General features: G+C 46.5%; 1 protein-coding gene across 4 annotated transcripts in view; it reads left to right on the top strand.

Annotated features, from left to right (window-relative positions):
- The window catches only part of LOC121574992 (nuclear receptor coactivator 3-like), a 39,233-nt gene extending 22,282 nt beyond the window's left edge, over nucleotides 1-16,951 (top strand). For 3 of the 4 annotated variants that reach the window (XM_045222953.1, XM_045222952.1, XM_045222951.1), the window contains 20 exons: nucleotides 1,200-1,304; nucleotides 1,558-1,718; nucleotides 2,962-3,062; nucleotides 3,261-3,435; nucleotides 3,539-3,727; nucleotides 5,482-5,568; nucleotides 7,466-7,609; nucleotides 7,826-7,973; nucleotides 8,158-9,808; nucleotides 9,912-10,038; nucleotides 10,201-10,434; nucleotides 10,627-10,860; nucleotides 10,994-11,111; nucleotides 11,314-11,485; nucleotides 11,609-11,959; nucleotides 12,109-12,210; nucleotides 13,839-14,067; nucleotides 14,323-14,512; nucleotides 14,614-14,803; nucleotides 14,969-16,951. In XM_045222953.1, the coding sequence (XP_045078888.1) occupies nucleotides 1,219-1,304; nucleotides 1,558-1,718; nucleotides 2,962-3,062; nucleotides 3,261-3,435; nucleotides 3,539-3,727; nucleotides 5,482-5,568; nucleotides 7,466-7,609; nucleotides 7,826-7,973; nucleotides 8,158-9,808; nucleotides 9,912-10,038; nucleotides 10,201-10,434; nucleotides 10,627-10,860; nucleotides 10,994-11,111; nucleotides 11,314-11,485; nucleotides 11,609-11,959; nucleotides 12,109-12,210; nucleotides 13,839-14,067; nucleotides 14,323-14,512; nucleotides 14,614-14,803; nucleotides 14,969-15,130 (4,851 nt within the window). In that variant the 5' untranslated portion in view covers nucleotides 1,200-1,218 and the 3' untranslated portion in view covers nucleotides 15,131-16,951. Of the gene's footprint in view, nucleotides 1-1,199; nucleotides 1,305-1,557; nucleotides 1,719-2,961; nucleotides 3,063-3,260; nucleotides 3,436-3,538; nucleotides 3,728-5,481; nucleotides 5,569-7,465; nucleotides 7,610-7,825; nucleotides 7,974-8,157; nucleotides 9,809-9,911; nucleotides 10,039-10,200; nucleotides 10,435-10,626; nucleotides 10,861-10,993; nucleotides 11,112-11,313; nucleotides 11,486-11,608; nucleotides 11,960-12,108; nucleotides 12,211-13,838; nucleotides 14,068-14,322; nucleotides 14,513-14,613; nucleotides 14,804-14,937 lie in introns of all 4 variants that reach the window. The other variant, XM_041887723.2, reaches the window with a different exon arrangement.
- Nucleotides 16,952-18,783: the final 1,832 nt, after the last annotated feature.

Genomic DNA, 18,783 nt, shown 5'->3' on the forward strand with positions numbered 1-18,783 from the left:
AAAGAGCAGTGACCTTAGTGGCTGTCTTCCTCTGGTTTCCTCTGGTGTGAACCCTGAGAGGGTCAAGGCCCGACCAGGGGAGGAAAACAAGGGCAGTCTACGAAGAAGGGAACAGCGGATGTAGAGGGGGTCTGTAGTGACGCCTCTAGCACTGAGATGCAGTGCCTTAGACCGCTGCGCCACTATTGTTTTCTATGTGCTTGTCCCTGTGCTGTGCTGGGGTTTATTGACTACTGTGCTACACTGCTGTACTGCTAGAGTAGGAGTAGGAGGGGTAGAGCAGGCAGCAGCAGGCTGAACGCAGGATGACCCATTTCTCCAGAGGCTCTAAATCACTACGTCATCATCAGTCTCTCCTCACACTGGAACAGATGAGATTTTCCTATCAAATGCTATGAAGGGAGACTTGTGTAGCTACTAGCTAACTCCAGCTTACTGTCTGAATCTCCTTTGCTGTTTTTCTTTTTTAATTGAAATATTAACAGAGGGATTATGGTAGTTGTTAGTTTATGGAATAATAGTAGTAATGGACAAACCTCTTGGACAAGGTGCACTAAGAAGAGACCTTCTCTAACGCAGTGGGGGGGCGCGAGGGGTCGGCGGGGAGAACTCAGTCCGGCTTTCAACTTAATCTTCAAAGTTGTAATAGTAGAATGCACAAGGTGCAATTTCGAAATTGGGTAGTGCATCATCAGTTTTCATCTTGTCATGTCAGTCATTGCATACCTTAGCTATTTATAACTTGTCCGAAATGTCCAGATCAACTAGCCCGTTTTTTAGCTAGGTTTTTTGCCCATAGATTTTGTTGTGATGTTTGAGTCACTCAAATGTCACATGAATACACATTAGACATGGCAAAATGTATAGAATTGCAAGAAAATTAGCATTAAAACTGCAATATTCTCTGGGCTTCATGACAAAATGTGTAGAATTGCAGGAAATGAGCTTTAAAACCTGCACAAAAATGTTTCTGCAAATGAGGGGTGTGAACAGTTTTAGTGTCATGAACAGTGCATGTGCCCATAGAAATACATGTGGCGAGCACGGGATGTTCCCCAATGCTGGAAGGGGGGCCTGAGTAAAAAAGTCTGGGAACCCCTGCTCTAATGCATAAATCAGAGAAGAATGAAGTACAATAAGCTAAGTCCGTGTCTGCCTCTCAGATGTGTGTTTACAGTGCATCTGTCTTGTCTCCCCAGGTGCTGATATGCGCTGAGGATGAGTGGAGTGGCAGACAACTCACTGGAGCCCATGTGCTCCGAACGGAAACGCAAGATCTCCACCTGTGATACACCAGGCCTTGGGCGAGTCACTGTTGGGAGCTGTGCCTCTGTCTGCATCTCCTTCCTTTCTGTCTATCTTTGTGTGTGTGTGACTGACTGTGCCTGTCTTTCAGTGTGTTTATAAGCAAAGTGTTTTCTTTCCTCCCTAGCCTCTGTGAAATGCCCCTTTCCTTGGCTTCAATATCTGTTTTTCATTCCCGAAGATTTCTGGTCGTTATGGAGAGAGAGGTGTGGTTGTCATGGTGACATATTTGACCCCCCCCCCACCCTGCAGGTGTGACAAGCGTAGGAGGGAGCAGGAGAGTAAATACATAGAGGAACTGGCCGAGCTGATCTCTGCCAACCTCAGCAACATGGACAGCTTCAACGTGAAGCCAGACAAATGTGCCATCCTCAAGGAAACCGTCCGGCAGATCAGGCAAATCAAAGAGCAAGGTACCAGCTCCCTAATGCTCTCATTCACTGATCCTCTTAATATCAGCATGTTTTGGATTTTAACTTAACAAAAAAAGGAGGTAGACGGAGGAGAACATGGTTTGTCATTCATGAATCATTGGTGTAGTATTTGCTCAGTGCATGGTTTTATGGTTAGGATGCCCGTGTCAAACTGGGCTGTAGAGACTGTCAGTGATGAAGCTGTTAGGTGGTGGCTGCCTGGCCTGGCCTCTGTGTTTGTGTTTGGGGGAAATGAACACCAGTAATTGAGTTGTGATGGCTCAAGGCCATGGTGCTCCAGGCTCATGTGTCTGTTTGCACTGGAGTGGCAGGCCCAGCCTGAGAGACGGATGGGACTAGAGAGCAGGGTGTGTGGGAGGGGAGGTCTCTCAAGACAGGGGAGGTGAGGGATTCCAGCACCATAAATCACTCGCCCCCCTCCCTTCCCCTTTGCGGATCTGAAGTGGTTGGATCGGTGTAAGCAGTATGGTATTAGCACCACCTAGCCTTCTGGTAGGTTATGTGCAGCTTATACCTATGAAGTCCACTCGGATTAGACCAGTGAGGAAGGTGAAGCGAGAAGGAAGGAAAGTTATTGGATTAGAATCCACCCCAGGGCCACAGCTGGCTGCTGCTGCTTGGAGCTTTGTACAGCCAGGTTGCCATAGTTACAGGAAGTGAATGATGAAGGCCCTCCTTCTCTTGTTTTCTCACAGTTACCTTTCAACCACCTATCTATCTCTTGCCTTCTTTTTCTCCAATTCCTTTACTCCTCATGTCTGTCTAATTTAGTCCTACTGTTTCCACTCTTCCCTCACATTAGTGTTAGCCTTGTGGAACTCTACATAAAGAAAACTAGAAGCAATTTTTATTCAATCTCTCCCTTCCAAGTGAATCTCCCTCGGAATCAGAATATGTTGAACACGGAACTATATCATGATTGAAAATCTAATGGTCTTTTTAGAAGTGTATAAACATTGTTAAGGCTTCCTCCTGGTGGCGGACAGTGTCATTTTGCAGTGACAAGTGGTTGACTGGATAACTGGTGTCTCTCTTTCTGTATGCTAATTTTGGGCTCCTGTAAAACTGTTTTGCAGTTATGTTTCTGATTTCTCCTCACAATTCCACAATGGATATTAAGTTGCTTGTTGAGAGTGTTATGTCCTGCAATATGTGTTGCACTATAATAACTGGATTGACCTTATCTACTGTGAAGTGACTGTGGGTCCTTGTCCCTCTGCAGGGAAGAGTTCGTGCAGCGATGACGATGTCCAGAAGGCAGATGTGTCCTCCACCGGTCAAGGGGTCATTGACAAGGACCATCTGGGACCGCTGCTGCTACAGGTTAGCCTGGGGACAGGGTGGGGGTCAAAGGGCAGTGGAATTATGTTCACCTCCTTATGTTGAATCGGTGACATACAAGACCGTGAACAGCTCTTGTATGTACAGGGGTGCAGCTGGTCACAAACATTAGTATTGATAGTTATTGACACAAACAATTCAATTATCCTCCCCCTGTTCCTCCCTCCTCCTCTGGCTCAGGCCCTGGATGGGTTTCTGTTTGTGGTGAACCGGGAGGGCAGCATAGTGTTTGTGTCTGACAACGTGACCCAGTACCTGCAGTACAAACAGGAGGAGCTCATCAACACCACTGTCTACAACATCCTCCATGAGGATGACAGGGAGGAGCTGCACAAGAACCTGCCCAAGAACAACGGTGCGAGACACACTTTTTTTATTTATTTAGGGATACTGCAGAACGGCATTAAAGTAATTCTTACAGCATAATAGTAATTATTGTGTCCCCTTGTCTCATCCAGCTCCCAATGGTGGGTCATGGGGAGGAGAGGCACTGCGGCAGAAGAGCCACACCTTTAACTGCCGTATGCTGGTGAAGGACGGTCACGGACAGAACCATGGGCAGTCTGAGGGTCCCAACAGGCAGCGCTACGAGACCATGCAGTGCTTCGCCCTGACCCAGCCCCGTGCCATGATGGAGGAAGGAGAAGGTAGGGGGCTAGGGGCAGGGCAGGACATCCTCAATCATGTGTAACAGTTAGATGTGTCTTTTCTATTTATGATGCAGACCTGTACTCCTCACATTGACTTTCTGTAAATGTATTATGGGAACTGGGACAGAAGTGTTGTAGAGCCTGATATACACTACCGGTCAAAGGTTTTAGAACACCTACTCATTCAAGGGTTTTTCTTTATTTTTACTATTTTCTACATTGTAGAATAATAGTGAATACATCAAAACGATTAAATAACACATATGGAATTATGTAGTAACCAAACAAGTGTTAAACAAATCAAAATACATTTTATATTTGAGATTCTTCAAATAGCCACCCTTTGCCTTGATGACCGCTTTGCACACTCTTGGCATTCTCTCAACCAGCTTCATGAGGTAGTCACCTGGAATGCATTTCAATTAACAGGTGTGCCTTCTTAAAAGTTAATTTGTGGAATTTCTTTCCTCCTTAATGCGTTTGAGCCAATCAGTTGTGTTGTGACAAGGTAGGGGGGGGTATACAGAAGATAGCCCTATTTGGTAAAAGACCAAGTCCATGTTATAGCAAGAACAGCTCAAGTAAGCAAAGAGAAACGACAGTCCATCATTACTTTAAGACATGAAGGTCAGTCAATACGTAAAAACCATCAAGCGCTATGATGAAACTGGCTCTCATGAGGACCGCCACAGGAATGGAAGACCCAGAGTTACCTCTGCTGCAGAGGATAAGTGCATTAGAGTTACCAGCCTCAGAAATTGCAGCCCAAATAAATGCTTCACAAGTTCAAGTAACAGACACATCTCAACATCAACTGTTCAGATGAGACTGTGTGAATCAGGCCTTCATGGTCGAATTGCTGCAAAGAAACCACTACTAAAGGACACCAATAATAAGAAGAGACTTGCTTGGGCCAAGAAACAAGAGCAATGGACATTAGACCGGTGGAAATGTGTCCTTTTGGTCTGGAGTCAAAATTTGAGATTTGTGGTTCCAACCGCCTTGTCTTTGTGAGACGCGGTGTGTGTGAACGGATGATCTCCACATGTGTATTTCCCACCGTAAAGAATGGAGGAGGTGTTATGGTGTGGGGGTGCTTTGCTGGTGACACTGTCTATGATTTATTTAGAATTCAAGGCACACTTAATCAGCATGGCTACCACAGCATTCTGCAGCGATACGCCATCCCATCTGGTTTGGGCTTAGTGGGACTATCATCTGTTTTTCAACAGGACAATGACCCAACACACCTCCAGGCTGTGTAAGGGCTATTTTACCAGGAAGGAGAGTGATGGAGTGCTGCATCAGATGACCTGGCCTCCACAATCCCCCGACCTCAACCAAATTGAGATGGTTTGGGATGAGTCGGACCGCAGAGAGAAGGAAAAGCAGCCAACAAGTGCTCAGCATATGTGGGAACTCCTTCAAGACTGTTGGAAAAGCATTCCAGGTGAAGCTGGTTGAGAGAATGCCCCAAGTGTGCAAAGCTGTCAAGGCAAAGGGTGGCTATTTGAAGAATATAAAATATATTTTGATTTAACACTTTTTTTTGGTTACTACATGATTCCATATGTGTTATTTAATAGTTTTGATGTCTTCACTATTATCCTACAATGTAGAAAATAGTAAAAATAAAGAAAAACCCTTGAATGAGTAGGGATTCTAAAACTTTTGACCGGTAGTGTAGGTTAATTTAGAGAATGATTGTGTATACTGACTGGGCTGTGTCCACTGTGGCTGTGTATGTCCAGACCTGCAGTCGTGTATGATCTGTGTGGCCCGTCGCGTCAATGCAATTGAGAGGAGCGAGAGGTTCAGCACCCGCCATGAGCTCTCAGGTGAGATGACTTTAAACAAACTACATTCACATGTTCATTTTCTATTCAAATGCTTGTTCCATTCGTTCAATCTGAGTAACATAACAGTCTCAAACTGTTGAGATTGTCTATTGAGCTGCATAATTTTAGGACTATACAGTTTAGAACATGAATTTGAGTCAGGGACACATACAGTTGAAGTCGGAAGTTTACGTACACCTTAGCCAAATACATTTAAACTAAGTTTTTCACAATTCCTGACATTTAATCCTAGTAAAAATGTCCTGTCTTAGGTCAGTTAGGATCACCCCTTTATTGTAAGAATGTGAAATGTCAGAATAATAGTAGAGAGAATGATTTATTTCAGCTTTTATTTCTTTCATCACATTCCCAGTGGATCAGGTAGTTTACATACACTCAATTAGTATTTGGCAGCATTGCCTTTAAATTTTTTAACTTGGGTCAAACGTTTCGGGTAGTCTTCCACAAGCTTCCCACAATAAGTTGGGTGAATTTTGGCCCATTCCTCCTGACAGAGCTGGTGTAACTGAGTCAGATTTGTAGGCCTCCTTGGTCGCACACGCTTGTTCAGTTCTGCCCACACATGTTCTGTAGGACTGTGGTCAGGGCTTTGTGATGGCCACTCCAATACCTTGACTTTGTTGTCCTTAAGCCATTTTGCCACAACTTTGGAAGTATGCTTGAGGTTATTGTCCATTTGGAAGATCCATTTGCAACCAAGCATTAACTTCCTGACTGATGTCTTGAGATGTTGCTTCAATATATCCACATAATTTTCCTTCCTCATGATGCCATCTATTTTGTGAAGTGCACCAGTCCCTCCTGCAGCAAAGCACCCCCACAGCATGATGCTGCCTCCCCCATGCTTCACGGTTGGGATGGTGTTCTTCGGCTTGCAAGCACCCCCTTTTTCCTCCAAACATAACGATGGTCATTATGGCCAAACAGTTCTATTTTTGTTTCATCAGACCAGAGGACATTTCTCCAAAAAGTATGATCTTTGTCCCCATCTGCAATTGCAAACCGTAGTCTGGCTTTTTTTATGGCGGTTTTGGAGCAGTGGCTTCTTCCTTGCTGTGCGGCCTTTCAGGTTATGTCGATATAGGACTCGTTTTACTGTGGATATAGATACTTTTGTACCTTTTTCCTCCAGTATCATCACAACGTCCTTTGCTGTTGTTCTGGGATTGATTTGCACCTTTTGCACCAAAGTACGCTAATCTCTAGGAGACAGAACGTGTCTCCTTCCTGAGTGGTATGACGGCTGCGTGGTCCCATGGTGTTTATATTTGCGTACTATTGTTTGTACAGATGAAAGTGGTACCTTCAGGCGTTTGGAAATTCCTCTCAAGGATGAACCAGACTTGTGGAGGTCTACCATTTATTTTCTGCGGTGTTGGCTGATTTCTTTTGATTTTCCCATGATGTCAAGCAAAGAGGCACTGAGTTTGAAGGTAGGCCTTGAAATACATCCACAGGTACACCTCCAATTGACTCAAATGATGTCAATTGGCCTATCAGAAGCTTCTAAAGCCATGACATAATTTTCTGGAATTTTCCAAGCTGTTTAAAGGCACAGTCAACTTAGTGTATGTAAACTTCTGACCCACTGGAATTGTGATACAGTGAATTATAAGTGAAATAATCTGTCTGTAAACAAACAATTGTTGGAAAAAATACTTTTGTCATGCACAAAGTAGATGTCCTAACCGACTTGCCAAAACTATAGTTTGTTAACAAGACATTTGTGGAGTGGTTGAAAAACAAGTTTTAATGACTCCAACCTAAGTGTATGTAAACTTCCGACTTCAACTGTGTAGAGAGAGTCAAAATTAAATAAGAATACAGTTGCCATGTATGTGACCCATGCCCTGTGTGTGGTTGTGTTGTCTGATAGGAAAACTGATAGAGATCGAACAGCAGAGTTCTCTCCACACCACCATGCATCCAGGCTGGGAGGACCTGGTGAGGCGCTGCATGCAGATGTTCCTCCATCACAGTGAGGGCCAGCCCTGGTCCTTTAAACGCCACTACCAGGAGGGTACGTCTCTCTCTGCTAAACTCTTCTGGCTCCATGCTCCCTGCAATATAATCATCTTCTCACCAATGTCTCACCTTGATACTGAGCTATAAATGCACAAGTACAAAGCATCTCTGCTCCTAATTTATAACAAAGGCTACTATTAGGTGATAAGCATGTTGGTTGGTCAGTCTCATTGTCTCTGTCGTCATGGTTTTCTCCCTCTCTCCTCTCCAGCCTTTCTGCATGGCCGTGCCGAGACGCCATCTTACCGGTTCTCTCTCTCCGACGGCACCCCGGTCACTGCTCAGACCAGGAGCGAACTGTGTCGTAACCACGCCTCCAATGAGCCACCCACCTTCCTTTCTACCCACCTGCTACAGAGGTTAGTCTGTCAGCTTGGAGTGCTCAGAGCCATGGCATCACCATCACCCACTCAGTGTAGGATTTGACTGTTTTCTATGTCCAGTTGTAGTAGATCAGATTTAGGTTTTTACTGTATAGTAGATACAATAAGTACAGTATAGTGTTTTCCACTCCTCACCCCTCATTCTCCTTCTCTCTGTCAGGGAGCAGAATGGCTACCAAACCAACCATGGGGGTGTGATGAGGCCACAGGGCATGGGCCTCACCAATCCCAACACCCAGATGAACATGGCTCCTGGAGGGGGCATGGGTGTCATGAACAGGGGTTACGGCATGGGGGCAGAGCAGGGGCACATGGGTCAGAGAGGCGGCCCCCCGTATGCAGCGGGCAACAGGATGAACTCCATGAATCAGACTAATCAGACTAACGCGATGCACCAGATGAATCAAATGAACCCTTCGATGCATCAAATGAACTCTTCGATGCATCAAATGAACTCTTCGATGCATCAAATGAACTCTCAAATGAATTCAATGCACCCATTGAACAATATGAGTCCGACGAATTCCATTAATCAAACAAACTCCATTCATCCAATGAACTCTCAGATGAATTCAATGAACCAGATGAATTCTATGAGTCAGATTAACCAGATAAATCGAATGAACCAGAGTCGTCAGATGAGCCTCCCTGGAATGCATCAGCAGCATCAACATCCTCAGCAGCAGCAGGCCCCGTTCCATGGTGCTGGGTACGGAATGGGGGCCATGACTAGCCCCCCCCAGGGCAGTCCAGGTATGAATGCCTCCCAGCAGAACATCATGGGCTCCCCTAGAGTAAGGGGGAGCCCCAAAATGTGTGCTAGCCCCTTCTCTCCAGGAGGTATGCACTCTCCCATGAGCTCGAGTCACCCAGGGGGGTCAGGAGGGAGCACCGGTTTCTCCAGCAGCTCCCTAAATGCCCTCCAGGCCATCAGTGAGGGGGTGGGCACCTCTCTACCAGCACTCACCTCTCCCCCCGCACACAAGCCTGACAGCTCCCCAAGCATCAACTCCACCCAGCAGGGACAGAGCCAGGGGCAGGGCGGGCTCTGTAAACCAGGCATTTTAGACTCCAACAGCCCGGGTAGCTCACTGGCCAGTGGAGGGGAGCAGCAGCAACACACCCCCACTACAGAGGGGACCACAGACATCCAGGCCAACAGGGAGGGCCCAGCCTGGGGAGAAGCCAACCGACGGGGCCCTGACAACAAGGGGGGCCATAAGAAGCTCCTGCAGCTCCTCACCTCCCCTACAGAGGAGCTGGTGCCCCCTAATCCCCAGGCCGGCCCTGGCACCACCCCCATGGGCTCTGAGGCCAAGGAGAGCATGGGGGGTATGATCAGCCCCTCCTCCACGGGCGTGTCCTCCACTGCTGCAGTGGGACAGCAAGGCCTAGGAGCAGGGGCTGCAGCAGCACACTTTGCCAACCAGTCCCTGCAGGAGAAGCACAAGATCCTCCACAAGCTGCTGCAGAATGGGAACACCCCAGATGAGGTGGCCCGCATCACAGCTGAGGCCACGGGGAAGGTCACAGATGGTGGTGGTCCAGAGGCTGGGCCAGGAGGCCCAGGACTGGGACCAGGGCCGAGGAGGGCTGAGATGAAGCAAGAGCAGCACAGCCCCAAGAAGGAGAAGACCCACGCCCTCCTCCACTACCTCCTCAACAAGGACGACTCCAAAGGGCAAGGGGTGATGTCAAGGGGTGATGTCAAGCCAAAGCTGGATGAGTTAGAGGGGAGGGGAGCCTCAGGGGTCACAACCTCTGAACCCAACCCCATGGTGGGGAAGGTCAAGACTGAACCACCTGATGAGGTAGGGTGGGACATTGTGCCTACGGTTAATTAATTTTATATTATTTATTCAGCAAAGAGCAGCTTGTTAACTAACAGTAACATTTGTTTGTTTTCCTTCCCAGTTGGAAACCCTGGAGACAATTCTTGGAGGCTGCAGGAACTCCAGCTCCAGGTTTTATCCCAAACCAGACTCCAGAGCAGGAAAAGAAGTGGGAAACCAGCAGGGAAATGGCCCAGAAAGTTTGCATGGTAAACTAGCATGAGTGGATGCTAATTAGAATTTTGAATAGATCATTCCAGAAGTGCTAATATGTTGTCCATTTAAAATAACTATTATGCAGCAAACCATACATCCTTACTATATGTAGAGGGTTTGTCCTTGGCCTGTACTGACCCTTCTGTCTGTTCCAGATGGGGAGAGAGGAGCCATGATGTCTGCCCAGCGTGGGCCCCTCCAGAGGGCTCTGTCAGTGGAAGCTCGGCCCCTGGGTGGTGGTGGAGGCCTGGCAGGGAGGAGGAACGTCCCCTGCCCCACCCTCATCAAACTGGAGAACATGGAGGCCCCCATTCGGCCAGGCATGACCATCGGTTTTCCAGGACCTGGAGGCATGGGTGTGTGTCCACCACGGGCCGGTGCCGCCACAAGTAACTTACTCACTTACTTTGGGGTTGGGTTGATTTGGTTTCAGCACATGGATTTTGCCCCTTTCCCTCTCAATCTAGTGACCTTTCTTGCCTCTCCTTATTACACTCCAATGACAGCACTGCTGTTTAGTACTACAGTTAGATGTATTTAGTTCATGGATCATAACCGCACTATTTATGTGTGTTCCCTAGGAGGTATGAACAGGGCTATGGGGATGCCACAGCGGCCCTCCATGGCAGGGCAAGGTGACTGGGGGATGACCAGGTCCAGTGGCAGTCCTGTGGGGGCACCAGGACACCCCTCGATTGGCCGGCCAGGGATGGACTTCAACTCCAAGGGCATGATGGGAGGCCCCTTGGTCAACCGGTCCAATAGTTTACCTGGCAACACCAGGTCTATGCTGCAGCAGCAACTCATGGAAATTGGTATGTAGTGTGTGTGGGCGGGGTGAGTGAATATTACATGTAGTTTGGTTGAGTATTTATGACCAACTGTATGCGTGTTCTTCATGTTTGTGTATGTATGATTGGTTCATGCTGAATTCTACTTTCTCTGTAGGTTCCAGTGAGGTGAATATGGGGATGAGTCCCTTCAGTGGGCAGGGTCCTCCACCTCAGTCCCCCTCCTGGCCTGACAGTGCCATGGGAATGGACAGACCACCCACTAACACAAATAGGTGAATAACCTTCTTAATCATAAACACATTTATACACACTCACTGTCTCCCTCATTCAGTTCCCCCCGCCCCATCTGTTCGCTCTGTCTCCTATTAACCCAAACATCATTAGCATCATTAGGTCTGGAGTGCATTGGCTCCTCTGTATACAGTACAACTGGTGCATGTACTGTACTAATCCCCCTTCCTTGTTGTGTACCAGGCGTCAGTTTGGGAACCCCCTGGATGAGCTCCTGGTTCCGCCCTCCACCAGCCAGGGGCAGAATGATGAGCTGGCGCTGCTGGACCAGCTGGACTCTCTGCTCAACAACACTGATGTTATTGCCCTGGAGGAGATTGACCGGGCCCTGGGCATCCCCGACCTCGTAGGACAGGTACCTTATGAGGACATCCAGATAACATGGAGCTGAGTCCTCTATTTACAGTCCCTATAAAACCATGTGATAAGAATCACACTGTTATATTGACCATGTCTAACCTCTCTCTCTCCCTCCCAGACTCATGGTCCAGAGCAGCAGCCAGGTCCGGGGCAGAGGCCCCCATCAGAGCCTTTCCCTGGCCCAGGACCGGACACCTCCATGGGGATAGAGCAGAAGCCCATGTATGGCCAGGGGTACCCAGGACCCCCCTCCATGGGCATGCAGTCAGTCTATGGGGGTAACCCCATGCAGGGCCAGTCCCCTGCTGGTTTCAACCCCGTGGTGAACCAGATGGCGGGCCAGGCAGGCTCAGGGGGCTTCCCTGGCATGGGGGGGATGGGTCACCCCCGCGCCAACATGAGACCCCGCATGATGAGCGCCATCAAGCCCCTTAGAGAGCAGCTGGTGCAGAGGTTACAGGGCCAGCAGGTACGAGCATAAGACACACATCACTTCAAAGTTGCAGAAGAGGCTACATTTGATTGTGATGTCTAGATGTAGAGGCACATATGAAAGCAGGCAAGTGGATCACCTATATGGATGGCAAATGTGACTAACTTTATTCTCTCCCTCTGTAGTTCATGAACCAGACCCGTCAGGGCATGGGCATCAAGATGGAGAATACCCCTACAGGAAACCCTGCGATGCGGCCTGTGATGCAGCCCAGTATGGGGAGTCAGGTAGGTAGTCATACCCCTTTTTTTTTTTTTTACCTTTATTTAACCAGGTAAGCCAGTTGAGAACAAGTTCTCATTTACACCTGCGACCTGGCCAAGATAAAGCAAAGCAGTGCGATAAAAACAACAACACCGAGTTACATATGGGGTAAAACAAAACATAAAGTCAAAAATACAACAGAAAATATATATACAGTGTGTGCAAATGTAGCAAGTTATGGAGGTAAGGCAATAAATAGGCTATAGTGCAAAATAATTACAATTAGTATTAACACTGGAATGATAGATGTGCAAGAGATGATGTGCAAATAGAGATACTGGGGTGCAAATGAGCAAAATAAATAACAATATAGGGATGAGGTAGTTGGGCGGGCTAATTTCAGATGGGCTGTGTACAGGTGCAGTGATCGGTAAGGGCTTTGGAGACAAAACGGATGGCACTGTGATAGACTACATCCAATTTGCTGAGTAGAGTGTTGGAGGCTATTTTGTAAATGACATCGCCGAAGTCAAGGATCGGTAGGATAGTCAGTTTTACGAGGGCATGTTTGGCAGCATGAGTGAAGGAGGCTTTGTTGCGAAATAGGAAACCGATTCTAGATTTAACTTTGGATTGGAGATTCTTAATGTGAGTCTGGAAGGAGAGTTTACAGTCTAACCAGACACCTAGATATTTGTAGTTGTCCACATACTCTAGTTCAGACCCGTCGAGAGTAGTGATTCTAGTCGGGTGGGTGGGTGCAAGCAGCATTCGGTTGAAGAGCATGCATTTAGTTTTACTAGTGTTTAAGAGCAGTTGGAGGCTACTGAAGGAGTGTTGTATGGCATTGAAGCTCGTTTGGAGGTTTGTTAACAGTGTCCAATGAAGGGCCAGATGTATACAAAATGGTGTCGTCTGCGTAGAGGTGGATCTGAGAGTCACCAGCAGCAAGAGCGACGTCATTGATATACACAGAGAAAAGAGTCGGCCCAAGAATTGAACCCTGTGGCACCCCCATAGAGACTGCCATAGGTCCAGACAACAGGCCCTCCGATTTGACACATTGAACTCTATCTGAGAAGTAGTTGGTGAACCAGGCGAGGCAGTCATTTGAGAAACCAAGGCTATTTAGTCTGCCAATAAGAATGCGGTGGTTGACAGAGTCGAAAGCCTTGACCAGGTCAATGAAAACGGCTGCACAGTACTGTCTATTATCAATCGCAGTTATAATATCGTTTAGGACCTTGAGCGTGGCTGAAGTGCACCCATGACCAGCTCGGAAACCGGATTGCATAGCGGAGAAGGTACGGTGGGATTCGAAATGGTCGGTGATCTGTTTGTTGACTTGGCTTTCAAAAACTTTTGAAAGGCAGGGCAGGATGGATATGGGTCTGTAACAGTTTGGATCTAGAGTGTCACCCCCTTTGAAGAGGGGGATGACCGCGGCAGCTTTCCAATCTCTGGGGATCTCAGACGTTACGAAAGAGAGGTTGAACAGGCTAGTAATAGGGGTTGCGACTCCCACGTCATGTTCCATAAAATCAACATCTGGTAGGGCAGACCACCTCACACACACACTGATTAAACCCATCCTGTTGCCATGTAGTACTTGCAGTCGTATATCAGTGTTTTCCCCTGTCTGCTTGGTTAGCCTGGCTTCCTGAATGCTCAGATGATGGCTCAGCGCAGCAGAGAGATGATGACACTACAGATGAGGAGACAGCGGATGATGATGCTAATGCAGCAGCAGCAACAGGCTGCAACAGGAGGCTTCAGCCCCCCACCTAACATCACAGCCTCTGTAGGCATGGACAACCCAATGGCAGGACCCCCCATGAACCAGCCAGGACAGCAGCAGTTCAACTACGGCGGAAACTATGGTGAGCTATCTGACCCAGATACATTTCCATTTATTTACTAGCCTTGATGCATCTCCTCCATTGACTATTCTCTAAAATAGAAGGCTCTATACTCCGGTCCCAACTCCCTTTCCCATTCATAACCTTCTGACCAGGAGTTTTTCCATCCATAGGGGTTGTAATGTTAACTGTCCTCTCTTTCTTACTGCTATTTCTAACGCATTATTACAAGTATGCATTGTTAATTCTAAGACCTGTCTCTGGCTGTGCTTACAGGAATGAGCCAGCAGGGGGAACCCTCGTTTGTAGGCGCAGGCAGCAGCCCGCCCAGCAACATGATGCCAGGTCGCGTGGGAGGGCCTCAGAATCCCATGATGCAACACCACCCCCAGGGTGGCCCCATGTACCAGTCAGCAGACATGAAAGGCTGGCCACAGGGTGGACAGGGTGGAATTCCACGGAACAAGTATGTCTGATACGCTGATTATAATGGCCAAAAAAAAAACATTACTTCCTGTTCTATCTCGATCTTCTCTACTCTGTTCTTTATACCCCTCTGTGTTTCAGCTCGTACCCCCAGCAGCAGTTCACCCAGCAGGGGAACCCAGGCCAGTTTGGGGGGCCCATGATGATGAATGGCTCCATGGGCGGGCCAGGCCCGGTCAGTGGTGCTGGTGGAGCACAGATGGGCCAGATGCAGGGGCAAATGGGCATGAACTCCATGGGAATGGGCCGAATGCCAATGGGACCTGAACAGGTAGATAGTTTGTCATTTGTTAATTTAAAAAAATAGTTATAAAAGTGTAATAACTTCCAGGTAGTGATTTGATAGCTCAGCCTGAACAGTGTGGATTTATTGTAACATCTGTCCATCCATTTTGTCATTTACAGAAATATTGCTGAAAACGTATGTAATCTTTAGGAGCCCTCACCAGGAGGACAGCAAAGACTGCAGTGCCCCACCTTTGTGGCTGCAGTGTGGGTGGGAGAAGGGATGTCTAGGGGTCACCGGACACAGCCCCAAGATCTTCTCCCTCCGCTGTTCTCTGGCTTGCGTGTGGAGGACACTCATAAGCCACAGTGAAAACAAACCGACTACACAGTGAGAGACTCTGGAATAAAGACACACCTCATATCTAATGCAGCCTCCCTTTGTAGGCTTGCCTCTCTCTGGCTGGAGTGTGTGGGACTTAGTTCAAGAAGAGGCCCTGCTTTTTCTTCTTTTGACCTGTGGGAGTGTGATCGACGTCCTGTCTGCTACACCAGAGGAGGCCGCATCGTGTGTGCAGGGAAACATAATCTATTTGAAACAGGATGGGATACGGTACAACTAGCTATGGCTGCACTTTATCAGAGGGCTTCTATGTAAAAGGATTGTTGCAATATTTCTTAGTCATTACAGCCTTACTAGAGATTCAATGCATTCACAGCATTGATTTTATTTTCCTTTTATCCTTTGGATATGCGCCTCTATTTTGTATTTAATTTTTTTTTTATAAATTTGGGGAGCTGTAAGCACAGGTTATTTCTATATTATGCAGATTCAAGCAATACAACTTTCCTCTATGCTTTAGATGGAAACTGAGCGTCATAAACTCATAAATAAACGGTACTGCAGTATTAATGGCATTTCTTCTATGTGAATATGAATTGTAAATATGCTACGAAAGTATCTTACATGCTTTTTATAGATCACTTTTTTTGCACAGAGTATGAGACTTGGTCAAATGTGTGTATTTTGTGTATATTTGTCTTCAAGGTCAATACCGTTTTAGTTTGCAGTTTATTTGAACGTTTTGGACTGATGAGTGAGCGTGTGTGGGTTTCCCACTTTCCACTTTGTCATTTCCACATGTCCTCTAAACATGTTTCTTCTAAGTGATAACAGCCATGGGTTTCTTCTAAGTGATAACAGCCATGGGTTTCTTCTAAGTGATAACAGCCATGGGTTTCTTCTAAGTGATAACAGCCATGTGTTTCTTTTTAGAAGCACTTTTATTTTGATGTGGTGTGTTGACAGTTTGGAGCTTTTGAAATGATGAAACTGTTTGAGGGAAACAAACACCGGATTGCAGTGAATGAAGAAAGGACCGTCTCTTAAATGAGCAGAGATGTCTAGCAAGCTGCTGTGTTGGAGTGTGTGTATGAATGTTATAGAAAAAGATGGGGTGGCGTTATTGACAAGGGACTGTTCGTAAAGTAGTTCTTCCTTTCTTTCCTTGCTCTCGCTAGTGTTTTTTATTTCCTCATTTCCTTTGACTCTTACTCTTGACTCCAAGAAATCTACCTTAAACCTTGCGCAATCCAAAGATATTTTTCCAGTTCTTTGTATAGTTTTTGACAGTGTACATTTTCATCTATGTGTTGTATATGCAGACAGTAACTGGGTACATATCGTCATATCATGAATTTATAAAATGCATATTATGATTTTGTACTGATAGCATAGGGCAATGAGTACTGTTGTTCAGAAGCCAGTGGGTAGCTAGCAGTAATGTGTGGATGGGTGATTCAGTGACTGGCGACGCTCTTTGCAGTGAAATGCAACAGAATGAAAGGCATATGTTTTTTCCGAAAGTAACATTCGGTTTTGTCCTGTTTTTAATTACTTCATGAAATTACCTATGTAGAAATTCATTGAAGTCAAAAACAAAGGATCTATTCACCTGGGTATGCTAACTTTTGTAGTTTTCCTTTGTTTTACAGGATGTATATTCCAACAGTTTTTGTCTCGATGTTGATAGGGCCATGCTATCCTGGATCCTTGGGACATCTCTACCCCCATTGAAGTTGAAATTTTAAATGGTTGGATAAGGGTTATGGTTAGTGACGTCCCAAGGAACCCGGCCAGCTAGCACTAACTGATGTTGATATTGATGTAAATACAAATTTCTATTTAAACACTCATGGCTCCAACATTTTGTCTTTTGTCCACAATTTATTAATCAAGAGGAATTTAGGGTTGTCTAATGAGGCATGGCTCATCTCTGGATCTTGAGACGGACACCAATAACTTTCATAGGGTGGAGTGAGCTGGAAAAGACTGCCAAGAACAGAGTGTGATGGAGATTCATCTTAAATGGCCTACTGCTCTACCAATGGATCTATGAGCCTATGTAAGTAATGCCTCATTTAGGCTGCGTTTAGACAGGCAGCCCAATTCTGATATTTTTTTCACTAATTGTGTTGGTTTCATGAGCTGAAATAAAAGATCCCAGAAATGTTCCATATGCACAAAAAGTATATTTCTCTCAAATTTGGTGCAAAAATGTGTTTACATCCCTGTTAGTGAGCTTTTCCCCTTTGCCAAGATAATCCATCCACCTGACAGGTTTGGCATATCAAGAAGCTGATTAAACGGCATGATCATTACACAGGTGCACCTTGTGCTGGGGACAATAGAAGGCCACTCTAAAATGTGCAGTTTTGTCACACAACACAATGCCACAGATGTTTCAGGTTTTGAGGGAGCGTGCAATTTGCATGCTGACTGCAGGAATGTCCACCGGAGCTGTTGCCAGAGAATTGAATGTTAATTTCTCTACCATAAGCTGCCTCCAACGTCGTTTTAGAGAATTTGGCAGTACATCCAGCTGGCCTCACAACCACAGACCACGTGTATGGCGTCTTGTGGGCGAGCGGTTTGCTGATGTTGACATTGTGAACAGAGTGCCCCATGGTGGCAGTGGGGTTATGATATAGGCAGGCATAAGCTACGGACTACGAACACAATTGCATTTTGTCGATGGCAATTTGAATGTACAGAGATACCATGAGGAGATCCTGAGGCCCATTGTCGTGCCATTCATCCGCCGCCATCACCTCATGTTTCAGCACAATGCACGGCCCCATGTCGCAAGGATCTGTACACAATTTCTGTAAGCTGAAAATGTCCCAGTTCTTCCATGGCCTGTACTCACCAGACATTGTCACCCATTGAGCATGTTTGGGATGCTCTGGATCAACGTGTACGACAGCGTGTTCCAGTTCGCGCAAATATCCAGCAACTAAGCAAAGCCATTGAAAAGGAGTGGGACAATATTCCACAGGCCACAATCAACAGCCTGATCAACTCTATGCGAAGGAGATGTGTCGCGCTGCATGAGGCAAATGGTGGTCACACCAGATACTGACTGGTTTTCTGATCCCGCCCCTACCTTTTAAAAAAAGTTATCTGTGACCAACAGATGCATATCTCAAATCAAATCAAATTTTATATGCCGCATGCGCCGAATACAACAGGTGTAGACATTACCGTGAAATGCTTACTTACAGCCCTTAACCAACAGTGCATTTATTTCTTAATAAAAAAGTAAAATAAAACAACAACAAAAAGTGTTGAGAAAAAAAGAGCAGAAGTAAAATAAAATAACAGTAGGGAGGCTATATACAGGGGGGTACCGGCTAGTTGAGGTAATATGTACATGTGGGTAGAGTTAGTGACTATGCATAAATAATTAACAGAGTAGCAGCAGCGTAAAAAGATGGGGTGGGGGTGCAAATAGTCCGGGTAGCCATGATTAGCTGTTCAGGAGTCTTATGGCTTGGGGGTAGAAGCTGTTGAGAAGCCTTTTGGACCTAGACTTGGCGCTCTGGTACCGCTTGCCGTGCGGTAGCAGAGAGAACAGTCTGACTAGGGTGGCTGGAGTCTTTGACAATTTTGAGGGCCTTCCTCTGACACCGCCTGGTATAGAGGTCCTGGATGGCAGGAAGCTTGGCCCCAGTGATGTACTGGGC

Source organism: Coregonus clupeaformis, chromosome 10 (genome assembly GCF_020615455.1).
Source record: "Coregonus clupeaformis isolate EN_2021a chromosome 10, ASM2061545v1, whole genome shotgun sequence".
NCBI lineage: Eukaryota > Metazoa > Chordata > Actinopteri > Salmoniformes > Salmonidae > Coregonus > Coregonus clupeaformis.